Below are 18,154 nucleotides of genomic sequence, written 5' to 3'. Positions count from 1 at the left end.
CACAGGAACCCAGAACTACGTATTCAGAATTATATGTGGAGGATAGTTTGTGTGCCAGCTGAAAAATAAGGTTCTTTTTTCCTGATCTGTGTTTGCTTTACAATGTGAGCTCAAGAATCTGTGTTAATCTCTGCTGATGATTGCTTACTTTTAGATTTTTACTAAAACGCCAGGGACACATTGTAAACCTTTGAGGCAGCTTGATCTTTCAATTTATAAAAATAGGTATGATCAGCAGGGTCAGTACTCAGTTAAAAGGTTCTTGAGCTTTTAAGGAAGCTTGAATGAGGAATCCAGGAAGAAATACAGCTGGATTGTGAGTTAACATTCTGATGTGTAGGTACCCTAAGGAAATGCAGTGCCCATAACATGAGAAGTCATAGTCTGACCCTGGAGACCATGTTTTAAGTCAATAACAAAAAGTAAAAAATACAAACTCTTCCAAGAAAGAGTAACTAGAAAGGTCTGGAAACTGCACACTGGAGGCAGAGCTTGAGGTTCCTATGTAATCCTAGAGGAAGGGAGTATAAAAGGGGGTACAGCCAAGCTGGTCCACAAATCTGAAAGAAGTTGACATGTGGAGGAGGAAGAGCAAGCAGATTCTGACTGGCTCCAAAAAGCAGATTTGGCCTCAATCCAGGAAGCTCTTTCTGCCACTCAGGGTCCTCCAGATAGGATGGTCTGCTTTGTGACTTGCTTACTGATTCACACATTTAAGAAGGGACTGACCAATAAGGTCCAGAGGACATCTTTATTAGATGACATCAACTCTGAATTAGTGGAAGAAGCCTGCATATGGCCTTTGAGTTTTATCTTAGTAGGTTTTAGATGAGGCCACTTTCTATGGGAAGCTATGGTGATGATGGCTGCAGTATAGACACCAGAAGTCAGGTTGGAAGAAGAGAGAATGCAAATGCAGTGTCCTTTTCATAAGTGGTGGGGTTTTTTTGTTTGTTTGTTGGGTTGTTTTTTGTTTGTTTGTTTTTGTGTTTTTTTTTTTTTTTTTTTTTTGCTTTTTAGGGCCACACCCGAGCAAGGCATATGGAAGTTCCCATGCTTGGGGTCCATTGGAGCTGCAGCTGCCAGCCAACGCCACAGCCACAGCAACACGGGATCTGAGTGGCACCAGTGACCTACATCACAGCTCATGGCAACGCTGGATCCCTGACCCATTGAGCAAGGCCAGGGATCAAACCCACATCCTCATGGATACTAGTCAGATTCATTTCCACTGTGCCATGACGGGAACTCCCAAAAGCGGGTTTTGTTGTTGTTGTTGTGTTATGTGTTGTGTTGTTGTTGTGTATTGTTGTTGTTGTTGCTATTTCTTGGGCCGCTCCTGCGGCATATGGAGGTTCCCAGGCTAGGGGTTGAATCGGAGCTGTAGCCACCGGCCTACGCCAGAGCCGCAGCAATGCGGGATCCGAGCCGCGTCTGCAACCTACACCACAGCTCACGGCAACGCCGGATCGTTAACCCACTGAGCAAGGGCAGGGACCTAACCCGCAACCTCATGGTTCCTAGTCGGATTCGTTAACCACTGCGCCACGACGGGAACTCCCCTCAAAAGTGGTTTTTAAAGTTCATTTCTTTACCATTACCGTCTGTCAGATTGCCAGTAATTGACTCATTCATTTATTTACTCATATATTTTTTGACTGTCTACTGTGGACTAAACATCAGATATCTTGGAGAAAAAGATAGTAAAGAGACAGCCCTGCCCTGAAGGACAGGTTGAGGAAGATAACGCAAATACACATAGTACGAGTTAGCCTGTTCTGTCTCATGGCATAAGAAATAAAGTGGTCTGGAGGCTCAGGTGCAAGTGAATGCACTTAGAGCCAAGGGTGATACTTCTAGTTCTTTCTATACCTCTGGATTTAGAATCAGTGCTAGAGAGATGATAAGGAAAAGAGGGAAGAAAGAACTTGTAAGAACCTCAGGACCTGTATCTTATTCATCAACTTACATAAGGACCAGGGCCAAATGAAACACTCTTCATTTAAGGAGATTAGAGAATGGGTAGGAAATGTAGCAAAGCATATTAACTTATTATTTTATTTATTTATTGTCTTTTTTTTTTTTTTTATGGCCACACCTTTGGCATATGGAAGTTCCCAGGCTACGGGTTGAGTTGGAGCTGTAGGTGCTAGCCTACGCCACAGCCACAGCAATGCAGGATCCAACCTGCATCTATGACCTACACCACAGCTCACAGCAATGCTGGATCCTTAACCCACTGAGTGAGGCCAGGGATCAAACCTGCATCTTCATGGATGCCATTTGGGATCGTTTATACTAAACCGCGATGGGAACTCCTTAACTTATTATTTTAAAAAAGAGTCACCTCCCAAAGCTCCATTCTGGCCTGGAAGAATAGGAATAGAGCCATTTCCCTTTTCTTCTTTAGCTTCCAGGAAGTCCACAGCTTTGCCTCAGGCAAGGCTCTGCCCTGGGGCCCACTGTGTGCGGCCATGGCCAGCTGCCACTCTCTGATCCTCCTCGATGGGACCATCCAAGGAGACCCACTGGACCTCAAAATGTTTGAAGCCACCACATGGGTAAGCCTCTGCTCTCCAAAATTCTAAGAAGCTTCTTCAAGGCCATACCAACACAGGTTTTACCATGGCTATTCAATTCTTAAAAAATGCCAGGTCTCCAATAAGGAGTACCTCTGGCAATGAGAGGCAAACTCACCTAAGCCCAGTTCTCTCCTTTGTACAATGAATTTCCATATTAGGGTTACTGTGAGGATTAAATGGAATGATGCATTTTAAAAATCCCTGGTACTGTGCCTGGCATGTATCACAGGCTCAACAGTATTAATATAATTATTATATAATTATGTTCTAATTCTTTCCACCTGTAGCATAAATCATGTCTGACTTCAAAGTTTCCCAGAACACGGGGATTAAGAAATATCACAGTCCCCATTTCTTAGGATAACTCATTGTCACAAGGAGTTTTATTCCCCTTACTTTAATATTGATTTTGTCTCTAAGACTAGAAACAATAACAAGGAAAACCATGCAGAGCTTTTGTTGAGACTCTGAAGTCAATTTCAGAGCAAATAGGCTTGTTCAGGCTGAGAGGAATCTGGCTCTCCTGGATCTGGTCTTGGCCCTGTGCTGACTTCTTGACCCCCTGAAGTCACCTCACCTGTTGGGGCTTTCCATGACTTTAAAATGAATGTGACTAGCAGTAAACAAAATAAAATAGTATATTAAAATAAAATAAAACAAAGAAGCTAGAATATATATATATATATATATATTTTTAAGGAGACCTTATTCAGAAGCACCCTACAAAGACCAAATAGTTGGAGTTGAGTAAAGGTACAGTTTAGGAGACAGACATCCCCAGCTCCTAAGCCGCAAGCCCTTCTCCATTCCCGGTAGCTGGTGCAGCTACAGGGCCCTGTGTTACATGTGCGAGCCCCACTGAAGGAGACAAGCATTGGGGTCCCTTCCTGCTCTTATAGGGCAAGCTTCTGTAGCAGTCTGATGTAACGCTCTCCATCCTTTTCAGTTACTGTTTCTATATCTTTAGGTAGAGATTATAATTTCCCCTCTGAGATTGTTTCTGTCACTCAGTGAGATGATTATAAAGCATTTTGGCATCTTTGCGTAGAAGATTCCTCTGACTATAATTTAGGGTCATTATTATGGCAATTACTGAGTATTTACTGAACATTAACCACGTACGTCACTGTCCCTGGCCTGCCGTACCCTGAGGACCATCAATCCAAATTAGAGAGGGAAGAGCAGGAGCAGCAGTGAACTGAGAGAAGAAAGACACTAGGGGCTGGCTAGCCACACTCCCGATTTTCAAGTTAAGCCCTTCAGAAATGGAGGATGTGCCTTTATACAGCACATCGAGCAGAGAAATGGCATGAATAATTCAGAAGTGTCTGCCTTTTAAGTTCTATAGCATTTCTGATGCATTATTTTTGTGTGTGGCGAATTAAGTCTGGTTCATCTCCATGTGGCTAAGGGAGGAGAATACATTGAGGTGATCTGAGTATTTTCTCAAGGGGGGAGGTTTGGGCACAGTATTAGTGGATGAACAAGAAAGAAATCTCTACAACGAAATATCCCCTATGAAATAGGAAATGGCGACTTCTGAGGACGATTTCCATATCAAGGGAGCACCGGCATGTGCCATGGTTGTTAAGCCCTGCAAAACAGCCAGCCAGGTAAGCTTTGCTTGCTCTCTACCTGACAACACCTAACTCAGAGGGAAAATTCCTTCAGGCCCATAATTTTGAGTGCCCAGAGATGTGTATTCTTTGAATTCCTCATGTGAAAACTGGTGCGTTCTTGTTGCCCTTATTTGCTAAAATGAGGATTGCGGGAGGGGTAATCAATTCCCAGCAGCTAGAAGCTCTGTGGTGAATCACTCTCTATTCTCCATCCCTCAACCAGGTCCCAGTGGAAGGGATTGCAATCCTGCACCAGTTCCCATTCTCATCAGCGCTACAGAGGATGACAGTCATTGTCCAAGAGATGGGGGGTGACCGGTTGGCATTCATGAAAGGTGCACCAGAGAGGGTGGCCAGCTTTTGCCAACCTGAGACAGGTAAGTGAACAGACTTCTGTTCTGGCTATTCTGTCCTGACTTCTGTTCTGAACTGTCTTCTCTTACAACTGGCAAATTTGTATTTCCAGCCCAAATATGTCAACTCAGCACTTGATGGATGACTCCAGTTGCCTACAGGCCATTACCAATGGAATGAGTCATTAGAATCCCAAACTTAATACCAAAAGCAAGCTTATCTTTCTCACTTTCTCTGTTTCCCACCTTAGTTAATCAAAGCACCACTCCCCCATCCCAATTTAGGATTCTTCCCAGATTTCTCCTCTCCGTTAGTGTCCCTATCTTGTCTATTGCTACGTTATGGCCCTGTTACTCCATCAGCTCAGGCCCTCATCATCTCTCCATTTTTAATAGTTGCTGAATTGGCTCCCAGTTCTCAGTGTCCCCTATTCTGATTCACCCTTCAGACTGTGACCTGATTGGTTTTTCCATCACATAGTATAAGTCTGTTGTCACTTTCCTGTTTTCATTCTTTGGTTGCTTCCAGTAGGCTCCAGGCTAATCTCAAAATCCTTTAGGAGGACCATACATATGGCCTTCATGATCTAATTCCTATCAAACTTTCCAGACTTTCCTTACCACTCCTAGCTTTACATCCGGTGCTCCCCAGGGCTAAACTATCAACTCAAGGTTTGCTGTCTCATGTCCCCATGGTTGAGCATGTGATATTCCCTCAGCCAAAACGATCTTTCCTTTCTCCATCTGAGTATCTCCTCCCTGTCTGGTAGAGGTACCAAGTGCTTCCATTATCATACTGCAATTGCCTGTATCATAGAAATGACCTAATTTAATTGTATTGTCAGTCTACTGGCAGTGATCCTACTAGATAGAGATCCTCAGAGTGAGGGTTGGTGTTTAATCTCTGCATAGCCATAAGGCCTGACCCATAGCAGACTCTCAATAAATAATTGTTAGTTAAACTGGAGGAAAAAAAATCATACACTTTTCCCAGGCTATCTTTTTTTTTTTTTTTGAATTCTTTCTTTTCATTCTGCTTCACTGGATCCCACAAAGTCAACTGTGACAATGTAGTAATATTTAAGGTTCCCATTGACTTTTTTGTGTACCTTTTTAGAGATGTATTTTCTTGGGCAAGAGTTGGATCTGTTTGTAAAGAATTTCTCTGCCAGTACCAGCTGAGTTCATATTGTGCACTAATCATGTGTTATTTTCTGAACAGTACCAACTAGTTTTGTTAGTGAACTTCAGGTTTACACGACACAGGGCTTCCGGGTCATAGGACTGGCCTACAAAAAGCTGGAAATGGACCACCACACCACTGCCTTGATGAGGTAAATGAGGCGGGGAGAACTTTGATAAAGCAGAATGGTTTTCTGGGAAGATCCTCCAGGGCAGTAGATATAGCTTATTGATTTGTATGCATGAAATGTGTCTATATTTAGTAAATGAGAATATAGTCATCTCTGCCCTGCCTAAATCCCAAAGCTGATGTGAACAATGACTGGGAGAATTGATAAAAAATAGCTGTATAAATCATAAAATATGTACAGCTTTGTGATAACAGACATATGAATATAACCTGTGTTCCAGAGAGTTTATAATTATGGTCATGCCCCTATTTTGACCCAAAAATAAGTTTTGCTTTTAATTATTTTTGTTATTTTAAATATGTATTTATTTATTCATTCATTCATTTGCTATTTTGCTATTTTATAATCTTAATTTTTTATTATAGTTGGTGAATTAGTTGAAAATTAGAAAACACTTGTCTGAAAAAAATCTTGGTAAGAAATACACAAATTAATGAAACAAATAAATATAGCTTGGACTCAACATATAATCTAGAAAATTTTTGTGGAAAAATAAGCTTTGCAGGTCTATTCTAAAGATAGTTTTGAGGAATTCCCATCATGGCTCAGTGGTAATAAACCCTACTAGTATCCTTGAGGATGGGAATTTGATCCCTGGACTTGCTGAGTGGGCTGAGGATCCAGTGTTGCTGTGAGATGTGGTTAGTTCACAGACATGGCTTGGATCTGGCATTGCTGTGGCTGTGGTATAGGTTGGCAACCATAGCTCCTATTCAACCCCTAGCCTGGTAACTTCCATATGCCACACTTGTAGCCCTAAAAAGCAAAAAAATAAAAATAGAGTTTTGATATTTATAGATTACAATAGGGATGCCCAAAAGCTAAAATGGGAAGATGCCATTAAGATGGCAGAATAGAAGGACTGGAGCTAACCTTCTCTCATAAAAACAAAATTACAACTGCTGAAGAACCTTCAACCAAATGTACTGGGAAACCTTCAAAAAGAAATCCTACTCCAGAAGACAAAGAGGAGAGGCCACATTAAGAGGTAGAGGGGTGATTATGTGATATGAGCAACCCCATACCTGCTGAGTGGGAAGCCCACAGACTGGAAAGTAACTGTATTAGAGAGACCCACCTACAGGAGTGAGGGTTCTGAGCCCCAAATCAGGTTCCCATGCCTGGGGATCTGGCATTGGAAGAAAGAGCCTCTGGAGCATCTGGCATTGAAGGCCAGTAGGGCTTGTGTGCAGGAGCTCCATGGGACTGGCAGAAACAGAGACCTCATTCTTGAAAGGCACATGCAGGCTTTTGTGCGTGTTGGGACCCAGGGCAAAGCAGAGGCTCCATGGGAATCTGGGTCAGACCTGACTACAGTTTTTGGAGGATGTCCTATGAAAATGGGGTGACTGTGGTTTGTTGTGGGGGAAGGAAATTGGAAGTAAAGCTCTTGGGAATATTCATCAGTGTGCCTTTCTCTGGAGGTGGCCATTTTGGGAAAATCTGGCCCCACCCATCAAAGCTGAGAAGCCCCAGGCAAAACAATAATCCAGGTGGGATCAGAGCCCCACCCATCAGGAAACAGGCTGCCTAAAGACCCCCTAGGCACAGTAGCCACCTCTAATCTCACTGGAGACAAAGCCCCACCTACCCGTGGGCAGCCCTTCCCATCAGGAAGCCTACAGCAAGCCCCCATACCAACTTCAGCCACAAGGGTGGCAGACGTCAGAAGTAAGAGAGGCTGTAACTCTATTTTCTGCCAAAAGGATACCACACAAAAACCTATAAAAATGAAAAGGCAGAGAAGTATAACTCAGATAATGGAGAAAGAAAAAAAAACCCCAAACAGCTAAGTGATCTGGAGATTCTCAGCCTTCAGGAAAAAGACTTTAGACTGTTGATGCTGAAGATGTTGCAAGACATTGGAAATAAACTGGAGGCAAAGATGGATAATTTACAGGAAACACTGAGCAAAGAGATACAAGATATAAAACTTAAGCAAGAAGAGATACAAAATACAATAAATGAAATAAAAAATTTCATTAGAAGCAGCCAACAGCAGAATACAGGAGGCAGAAGAACAAATAAGTGAGGTGGAGGACAGACTAGTGGAAATCATGGATGCAGAACAGAAGTGAGAAAAAAGATTGAAAAGAAATGAGGACAGTCTAAGAGAATTCTGAGACAATGTTAAATGTACCAACATCCATATTATAGGGGAGCCAGAAGGAGAAGAGAGAGAGAGAAAGGGACAGAAAAAAATATTCAAAGATATAATAGCCAAAAACTTTCCTATCATGAGAAAGGAACCACTCACTCAAATCCAGGAAGCACAACGAGTTCCATATAAAGTAAACCCAAGGAGAAACACCCCAAGACACATATTAATCAAACTGACCAAAATTAAAGACACAGAGAAAATATTGAAAGCAACTAGGGAAAAGAAACAAACAACATACAAAGGAACCCAAATAAAGTTATTGGCAGATTTTTCAGCAGAAACTCTGCAGGCCAGAAGGGAGTGGCATGATATACTTAATGTGATGAAGGGGAAAAACCTCCAACCAAGATGACTTTACCCTGAAAGGCTCTCATTCAGATTTGAAGGATAAATCAAAAGATTCCCAGATAAGCAAAAGCTAAGAGAATTCAGCAACACTAGACCAGCTTTACATCAAATACTAAAGAACTTCTCTAAGCAGAAAAGAATATGCCACAGCTATAAACAAAAGTTACCACAAATGACAAGCCTCACCAGTAAAGGCATATATATGGTAAAGGTAGGAAATCATCCACATACAAATATGCTACCAAAATCAGAAGTCATGAGAAGAGGAGGGTACAAATGCAGGATGCTGAAGATGCACTTGCAATTAAGAGACCAACAACTTAAAACAATCTCATATATGTGTATATAATATCCTATATCAAAACTTCAGGGTAACTGCAAACCAAAAATCTACAATTGATACACAAACAAATAAGAAAAATCAACTCAAATATAACACTAAAGATAGTCATCAAATCACAAGAGGAGAGAACAAGAGAAGAAAAAAGAGCAACAAAAACAAAACCAAAACAGTTAATAAAATGGAAATAAGATAATACATATCAATAATAACCTTAAATGTAAATGGACTAAATGCCCCAACCAAAAGACACAGACTGGCTGAATAATGATCCATATATATGCTGTCTTCAAGAAACCCATCTTCATTTCTAGGGACACATCCAAATTGGAAATGTGGAGTTCCTGTCATGGCTCAATGGTTAATGAATTTGACTAGGAACCACGAGGTTGCAGATTTGATCCCTGGCCTTGTTCAGTGGGTTAAGGATCCAGTGTTGCCATGAGCTGTGGTGTAGGTTGCAGACACAGCTCAGATCCCACATTGCTATGGCTCTGGTGTAGGCTAGTGGCTACAGCTCTGATTAGACCCCTGGCCTGGGAACCTCCATATGCCATGGGAACAGCCCTAGAAAAAAAAAGACACACAAAAAAACAAAACAAAGAAAGACACACAAAAAAACAAAACAAAGCGAAACAAAAAAAAAAACAAATTGGAAATGTGAGGATGGAAGAAAATATTCCATGCAAATGGGAATCAAAAGAAAGCTGGAGTAGCAATACTCATATCAGGCAAAATAGACCTTAAAATAAAGAATATTATAAGAGAAAAATAAGGACATTACCAAATGATCAAAGAATCAATCCAAGAAGAAGATATGACAATGGTAAATATATATGCACAGAACATAGGATCACCTCAATATATAAGACAACTGCTAACAATCTTAAAAGGAGAAATTGACAATAACACAATAATAGCAGGGGACTTGAACACCACACTTACAACAATAGATAGATCATCCAAACAGAAAATTAATAAGGAAACACAGGCCCTGAATGAAGCATTAGACCAGATGGACTTAATAGATATTTATAGGACATTCCATCCAAAATCAGCATAATATACGTTCTTCTCAAGTGCACTGCAGAACATACTTTAGGACTGATCACATTCTGGGCCACAAATCAAGCCTCAGTAATTTTCAGAAAACTGAAATCATATCAAGCATCTTTCCTAACCACAAAGCTATATGACTGGATATCAACAAGAAAAAAACTGCAAAAAAACACAAACACATGGAGACTAACAACATGCTACTTAACAACCAATAGATCACTGAAGAAATCAAAGAGGAACTTAAGAAATACCTAGATGCAAATGACAACAAAGATACAGCATTCCAAAACCTATGGGATGCAGCAAAAGCAATTCTAAGAGGAAAGTTTATAGCAATACATCCTACCTCAGGAAACAAGAAAAACCTTAAACAAACAACTTTACATCTAAAGTAGCTAGAAAGAGAATAGACAAGACCTAAAGTTAGCAGAAGAAAAGAAATCATAAAGATCAGAGCAGAAATCAATGAAGTAGAAACAAAGAAAACCATAGAAAAGATCAATGAAACTAAAAGCTGGTTCTTTGAAAAGATCAACAAAATTGATAAACCCTTAGCCAGACTTATCAAGAAAAAAAGAGAGAGGACTCAAATCAATAAAATTAGAGATGAAAAAGGAGAAGGTACAACAGACATCACAGAAATACAAAGGATCACAAGAGACTACTACATGCAACCATACTCCAATAAAATGGAAAGCCTAGAAGAAATGGACAAATTGTTAGAAAAGTACAATCTTCCAAGACTAAACCAAGATGAAATAGAAAAGATGAATGGACCAATCACAAGTACTGAAAGTGAAACTGTGATTGAAAAACTTCCAACAAACAAAAGTCCAAGACCAGATGGCTTCAAAGGCAAATTCTATCAAACATTTAGAGAAGAGCTAACACTTACCCTTCTGAAACTATTCCAAAACATTGTAGAGTAAGGAACACTCCCAAACTCATTCTATGGGGCCATTATCACCCTGATACCAAAACCAGACAAAGATACCACACAGAAAAGAAAATTACAGGCCAATTTCGCCAATGAACATAGATTCACAAATTCTCAACAAAATATAAGCAAACTGAATCCAACAATACATCAAAAGGATTGTACATCATGATCAAGTGGGATTTATCCCATGGAATCAAGGATTCTTCAATATTGGCAAATCAATCAGTGTGATACACCACATTAACAAACTGATGAAAAAAAAAACCATATGATTCTCTCAATAGACGTGGAAAAAGCCTTTGACAAAATCCAACACTCATTTCTGATAAAAAAAAAAAACCCTCAGAAAGTGGGAATAGCGGGAACCTACCTCAACATAATAAAGGCCATATATGACAAACCCACAGTGAACATCATTCTCAATGGTGAAAAGCTGAAAGAATTCCTGCTGAGATTAGGAACAAGAGAAGAATGTCTGCTCTCGCCACTACTCTTCAACATAGTTCTGGAAGTCCTAGCCACAGCAATCAGAGAAGAAAAAGAAATAAAAGGAATCCAAATTGGAAAGGAAGAAGTAAAACTATCACTATTTGCAGATGACATGATACTATATCTAGAGAATCCTAAAGACTCTACCAGAAAACTGTTAGCGCTCATCCATGAATTTGGCAAGGTCACAGGATACAAAATTAATACACAGAGATTGACGGCATTTCTATACACTAACAATGAAAAAGCAAAAAGAGAAATTAGGGAAGCATCCAAAAGAATAAAATACCTAGGAGTAAACCTACCTAAAGAGACAAAAGACCTGTACTCTGAAAACTATAACACACTGATGAAAGACAGCAAAGATGACGCAAATAGCTGGCAAGACATACCATGCATGCTCTTAGGTTGGAAGAATCAATGAAGTCAAAGTGACTATACTGCTCAAGACAATCTACAGAGTCAATGCAATCCCTATCAAATTACCAAGGACATTTTTCACAGAACTCAAACAAAATATTCTAAAGTTTGTTTGGAAGCACAAAAGCCCCAGAGGAGCCAAAGACATCCTGAGAAAGAAAAATGGAGCTGGAGGGATCAGGCTCCTGGACTTCACACTATACTACAAAGCTACACTCATCAAAACCGTATGGTACTGGCACAAAGACAGACACATAGATCAGTGGAACAGGATAGAAAGCCCAGAATTAAACCCAGGCACCTACAGCCCACTGATCTATGACAAAGGAGGCAAGAATATTCAATGGAGAAAAGACAGCCCCTTCAATAAGTGGTGCTGGGAAAACTGGACAGCCACATGGAAAAGAATGAAATTGGAACATTCTCTAACACCATACACAAAAATAAACTCAAAATGGATGAAAGACCTAGATATAGGGCCAGGCACTATAACACTCTTAGAGCAAAACATAGGCCAAACACTCTCTGACATAAGCAGCAGCCTCATCTTCTCAGATCCACCTCTTAAGAGTATTGACAATAAAAACAAAAATAAACAAATGGGACCTAATCAAACTGAAAAGTTTCTGCACAGCAAAGGAAACCCTCAACAAAATGAAAAGACAACCCACAGAATGGGAAAAAATCTTTGCAAGTGAATCCACTGACAAGGGATTCATCTCCAAAATTTATAAACACCTTCTGCAGCTCCATACCAAAAAAACAAACAACCCCATCCAAAAATGGGCAGAAGGTCTAAACAGACAGTTCTCCAAAGAAGACATACGGATGGCCCAAAAACACATGCAAAGGTGTTCGACATCAGTCATCCTTAAGAGAAATACAAATCAAAACCACTATGAGACACCACCTTCCACCGACCAGAATGGCCATCATCCAAAAGTCCACACACAAGAAGTGCTGGAGGGGGTGTGGAGAAAAAGGAACCCTACTACACTCTTGGTGGGAATGTAAACTGGTGCAACCACTGTGGAAAACAGTATGGAGATTCCTCAGAAAACTAAAAGTAGAATTACCATTTGATCCAGCAATCCCACTCCTGGGCATCTATCCAGAGAAAACCATGACTGGAAAAGACACATGTACTCCAATGTTCATTGCTGCACTGTATGCAATAGCCAAGACGTGGAAACAACCTACATGTCCATCGACAGAGGAGTGGCTAAAGAAGATGTGGTACATATACATGATGGAATATTACTCAGCCATTGAAATGAAAGAAATAATGGCATTTTGAGCAACAGGGATGGACCTAGAAATTACTATGCTAAGTGAAGTCAGTCAGACAGTGAGACACCAACATCAAATGCTATCACTTACATGCGGAATCTACAAAAAGGACACAATGAACTTCTTTGCAGTACAGATACTGATTCACAAACTTTGAAAAACTTATGGTTTCCAAATGAAACAGGTTGGGGGGTGGGAGATACACTGAGCATATGGGATGGAAATGCTATACAATTTGGTTGTGATTATCCTTGTACAACTATAAATGTAATTGAGTAATAAAAAATGCTATGTATTTCTTTTTAAAAAGCTTAAATGGACCAGAGACTTTTATTCAAATTTACTTATTGTTTTACTTTCCGCTATTTTCTGGCTATGGTGTTCATTTCATTTTCAATGCCCTGTCCAGTAATCTGTCAGCAACTACTGGTAACACTGCTATGGAGATAATCAAGGTTTATTTTGTTATTTAGGATTTCATTTTATTTTATTTTATTTTATGTATTTTTTATTTTTAAGGCCGCACTTGCAGTATATGCAAGTTCCCAGGCTAGGGATTGAATCAGAGCTGCAGCTGCCAGCCTATGATACAGCCCCAGCAATGTGGGATCCCAGTCTTGTCTGTGACCTACACTGTAGCTCACAACAACGACAACACAGCTCATGGCAATGCTGGACCCTTAACCCACTGAGCAAGGCCATGGATCGAACCTGCAACCTCCTGGTTCCTAGTCGGATTCGTTAACCACTGCGCCACAACGGGAACTCCCCAGCACTCTCTTTTTTTAAACTATATTTTGAACCACTTTCTTTAATAAATGAAAATAAAATTCATATGTAACATGATCTGCATATATTCTCTGTATAAAAAGAAATATAATGCCCTCCCATATGGTAAAAATAGAAGCAAACGTTATAATGCATTACAAAAAGTTATAATGCATTACAAGCAAAAGTTATAAATGCATTATAATGCATTTATAATGCAAAAAAATAGAAGCAAAAGTTATAATGCATTACAATAAATACTCAGATGGCTCCATTAAAACAAAATGAAGCAATGTGTTGCCTTCACCTAGTGTAGAATCACTGGGGCTGCAACAGCTAGGAATGCAGACTGACATAAGTACGTTATACATCAGAGTCTCAAATATCACCCACCTTGATATAGTCAGCGAGGTGACTGTGAAATGGCTAGAAACGCTTGGTAAAGCCAAACAAAACAGAACACGCTCCTTTCAATGTACATTGGTAGTTACATTCCTGGAACATTCAACAGAATATTAAAAATGTATAAAAATATTTTGTTTACATGTAAAACAGAGTGAGGGGAATTGTAAACAATTTTATACTTGCTTAATATAATATAGTGGTATTCCATATACTACAGTAATACAGCATACTATATAGTATAATAATAGTGTAAAATAAACAGTGTAAGCCTATACTGGCTTAGGAAAGTATAAACAATTTTTTAGTGTCCATGAAAGGCTTGTAAAATATTCAAAAGTCATGTGAAATTGAGGGTAATTCTTCACCGTGCATTGGTCATTACGGAAAATCCCGCATAGACGTCTAAGTTTCCAAAATGTCCTCTAAGGGCAGTATTGCCCCTGCAAAGAATATGTCCCAACCCTGTGTTTTTGTGAATGATGGGTGATACCCAGAGCCCCTGGAAGTGGCTCATTCAAAATCATAGACTGCTGGATCCCTGGGTTTATTGGCCCACTGTCCCTGTAGCCTGCTTAATGGACCTTTGAAATTTTGAATATTTGTTTTAATTTAGTTGACTCAGGTCACTCAAAGCAGAGAGCTAAAAGTGAACTTTGAGATTGGATCTCACATTTTAAAGAAGAGGAAACAGAACTGAACTTTGTTTACTGAGATCCTGTTGACATTTATTAAGATTCTGGCTACTATGATTCTGCTTCTGATTATTATAGTAAAATATCTGCCTATCTATAAGTTTCAGATGCATGGCTGTGGGGCTTGTGCATGTAACAGAGCATTCATGAGGGAGGCACATGAGCAATGAAGAATGGTGAGGGCCGTGACACGCGGGAGAGTTTTGGCCCACAGCACTGAAATTCCAACTTTTAAAAAAAAAATTTTTAATTATAGTTGATTAGAGTGTTCTGTCGATTTCTGCTGTACAGCAAAGTAACCTAGTTAAATCCCAACTTTTCAAGATCTTATAGGGTGTATAAACAACTTCACTTGTAGAATCTGATCTTAGGTTTTCAATTTGCCCATCCTGTGTTAAAGCCACATTACCAGTACATCTACTCTTAGCTAAGTTAATTTACCTAACCTTTGCTAATTCCCAATTCGAGCAGAACATTCTTTCTGGTGTGTGTGCGTGTGTGTGTGTGTGTGTGTGTGTGTGTGTGTGTGTGTTTACTCAGAGTGCTTCTAGCACTGATATCATAATTTCTTTGATGACTCTTGGCTCGCTTTATGCATTCTTCATCTTTTAAAAATCACATAGATTTTAAGAACATGTGTTATTATGGGAGTGACAATGCTTCTTTATATTACACACCTTATTCTTGATTATTTTTAGGTGCTACAGGAGGAAGTATAACATCTGCACAGGAAGCAGGAAAAGATAACATGTATTCCAAGTTACACAGTATGAGACTCTTCAAGGAACTATTCCTCTCTTTATTTCCTAGCTCAGATTGAACACTCATGAAAAGAAGAATCATGTAATATTAGAGCTAGAAGAGGCTTTGCAGATCCGTTAGTTTCAACACTTTCTTTTACAAAAGTGAAGATTACCAGACAAAGAAAGTGATTTGACCATGATCACACAGCAAGGTGGCTGCAGAGCTGGGATTAGAATGCTGGTCTCCTGATAATTGAACCCTCTTATGCACTGAACCCTAGGAGGGCCATAGGAGCTAGAGGGAGCCAGAAATATAAGCACCAAAATGCGCTGCGGTCTTTGTCAGATGCTTGACCCTGAAGCCATTTCTTGGCTCAATCTGGTGCCTTGTGGTTGGACCACATAATATCATCTCTGAAAAATCTAAAACCTGAAGCCTGTGTGTGTGGGCCACTCATAAGATTGGAGGACCTCATTCAGGCATCAACAAAGTTATCCTTTAAAGGCCAGCTCAATTATCACTATCTCTAGGAAGCTTTCTCCAATCACCCCACCTAGAAATCACTCCACCTAGAAATGTTGACATCTTCCTCTCTAACTGCACAGAACTCCTATTTGTACATGATCACAATACTTTTCCCAGCCCTCCATATAACCCAGTGCTCAGGTCTAATCTTGCTTTCCAATTTGAATGTCAACTCAAGTCCAGAGCTACTATAATCCAGGTGTTGGGGTTGCACTAGTCCCTCAGCTCCCACCTGCCGTAGCAGAGAATCGAAACAGCAGGCATGTTACAGACAAATTTATTAAAGCAAAAGTACATTTTTAGAGAGAGAAAGAGAAAGAGCGTGGGTTGAGCCTTTTACAATTGGGTTTTTTTATCCCTATGCTGCAACCTGAGTGGGGACGTGATTCTTCCCGCCCTGGCCCACTGCGTGTGACTAGGGGCTAGGTGTTGATTGGTCTTTGAATGAATTTTCCTAGGTTGCCTGGCAAAAAATGGTGACACCAGGCGGAAGAGCATTTTGACTAGGCAGATATTTTCAGAGCACCTCCTCTGTGCTAGGCACCACGGGGGTACTCTTGAACTTATTGAACCAGGCAAGCTTGCCTTAAGGAGCTGAGACAGACAGCTCAGATAGCAAAGAATTATACTATATAGACAAATAAATTGAAGCAAACTGAAGTAGAAGTAATATGCTGAAGGAGTTAGTATTTCTATCTGGAGAATTCTTTATGGGGAGATTCCTGTGAATTGGGCCTTAAAACATAGGAAGGATTTCATTGGCAGATTATGGGGGAACCTATACACTTTTCCAGGAAATAAAAGTGTCTTATGGTGGTCTAGAGCAAATGTTGAGTGATGGTTGGCATACCCATCGTCCAGTTTGGCTGCAGGTTGGAAGTTATGAAGAATTTAGTGATAGATGAAGCTGGAAAGAGTGTTTGGAATCAGATTTTGGAGTGACTTAAATGCTAGGTTCAGAAGAATAGGAAATGTTATCCTTCTGAGCCAGCCTTGAGGTAAATAGGTCAAGCTGTGCTCACTTCCTGCCACTCCAGGGGAGGTGTTATTAGCAGTGTCCTAGCATCTCTAATTCTAGTTTGGGCCCCTGGTCAAAGTGAGGCCTGGCATTGAGACACTCATGGCAGGTAAGGCAGGTTGGCTTTTCTGGGTGCTGTTTTCATCTGTAGTTCAGCCAGAATTAGGCAGCGCAGGTGCCTTGCTCTTGTGTCTGCTAGAGGCATCTGGGTCTCAGATAAAGGAATCATGGGAAAAAAAATATTTGAACCCCCAACCTCAAATATACTCCCCTGCACTTGGTCCCATGGAGGGTCCTAGAAATGTTTTTCTGGTGGATGGGAGCCTCAGACTCCACTCTGGCAGAAACATTCACACTTTATGTAGAAGAGCAATGCTAACCAGTTGAGAGAGAGAGAGAGGGCAAGAGCTTGGCCTTAAAAAGAGAGCTCTCTTTTTGAGATTATGGCCTCATACCTCCTGGGACTAAAATATTATTGATGGTTTTGGTTTCTAGAGAAACTGGTATGTTATTTTTCTTGTGCCTACTTATTTTTCATGATGTTTTATACCAGAGCTAGAACTCCTCTCTGGTGGTTGCTAATGGGTGAGGTGATGAAAATCACCACAGCAGATGGATGACACCCTTATGGTCATTTAATTCATTACTCTACAAGGATTAAAGTAAATCTTGGGCTCAGTAAGCATTCTCTCTTCCTTTTGATTCTGTCAGAGAAAATGTCTCCATATCCTTTGTGCCTCCTCCTGTCTTCCCTTTGGATGGTTCCTGCACAAATTCAGGGCCTCAGGAATGGTGCTTGAATGAGTGAGTAGGGGCCACTCTGACAGGAAGTTTCACTTCTTGTAAGAAAGTTTCTAATGTGCAATGTCCACCCAATCATCCATGTATTTCCAGGGACCAGGTGGAATCAGACCTGATATTTCTGGGACTGCTGATCTTAGAGAATAGATTGAAGGAAGAGACAAAGCCTGTCCTGGAAGAGCTCATCTCAGCCCGGATAAGGACTGTAATGATCACAGGTACAGAAC

The 18,154-nt window shown here is 40.4% G+C and overlaps 1 protein-coding gene across 3 annotated transcripts in view; it reads left to right on the top strand.

The window, feature by feature from the left end:
* ATP13A4 (ATPase 13A4) overlaps window positions 1–18,154 on the top strand; it is a 159,870-nt gene that overhangs the window by 94,259 nt on the left and 47,457 nt on the right. For all 3 annotated transcript variants that reach the window (XM_047788920.1, XM_047788911.1, XM_047788928.1), the window contains exons 14-18: window positions 2,411–2,561; window positions 4,109–4,195; window positions 4,425–4,578; window positions 5,777–5,888; window positions 18,021–18,145. In XM_047788920.1, the coding sequence (XP_047644876.1) occupies window positions 2,411–2,561; window positions 4,109–4,195; window positions 4,425–4,578; window positions 5,777–5,888; window positions 18,021–18,145 (629 nt within the window). The remainder of the gene's footprint in view (window positions 1–2,410; window positions 2,562–4,108; window positions 4,196–4,424; window positions 4,579–5,776; window positions 5,889–18,020; window positions 18,146–18,154) is intronic.

The sequence above is a fragment of the Phacochoerus africanus genome, chromosome 1 (genome assembly GCF_016906955.1).
Source record: "Phacochoerus africanus isolate WHEZ1 chromosome 1, ROS_Pafr_v1, whole genome shotgun sequence".
In the NCBI taxonomy this organism is placed as follows: Eukaryota; Metazoa; Chordata; class Mammalia; order Artiodactyla; family Suidae; genus Phacochoerus; species Phacochoerus africanus.
The sequence above is the reverse complement of the archived record's forward strand: the minus strand, read 5'-3'. Positions and strand labels throughout refer to the sequence as shown.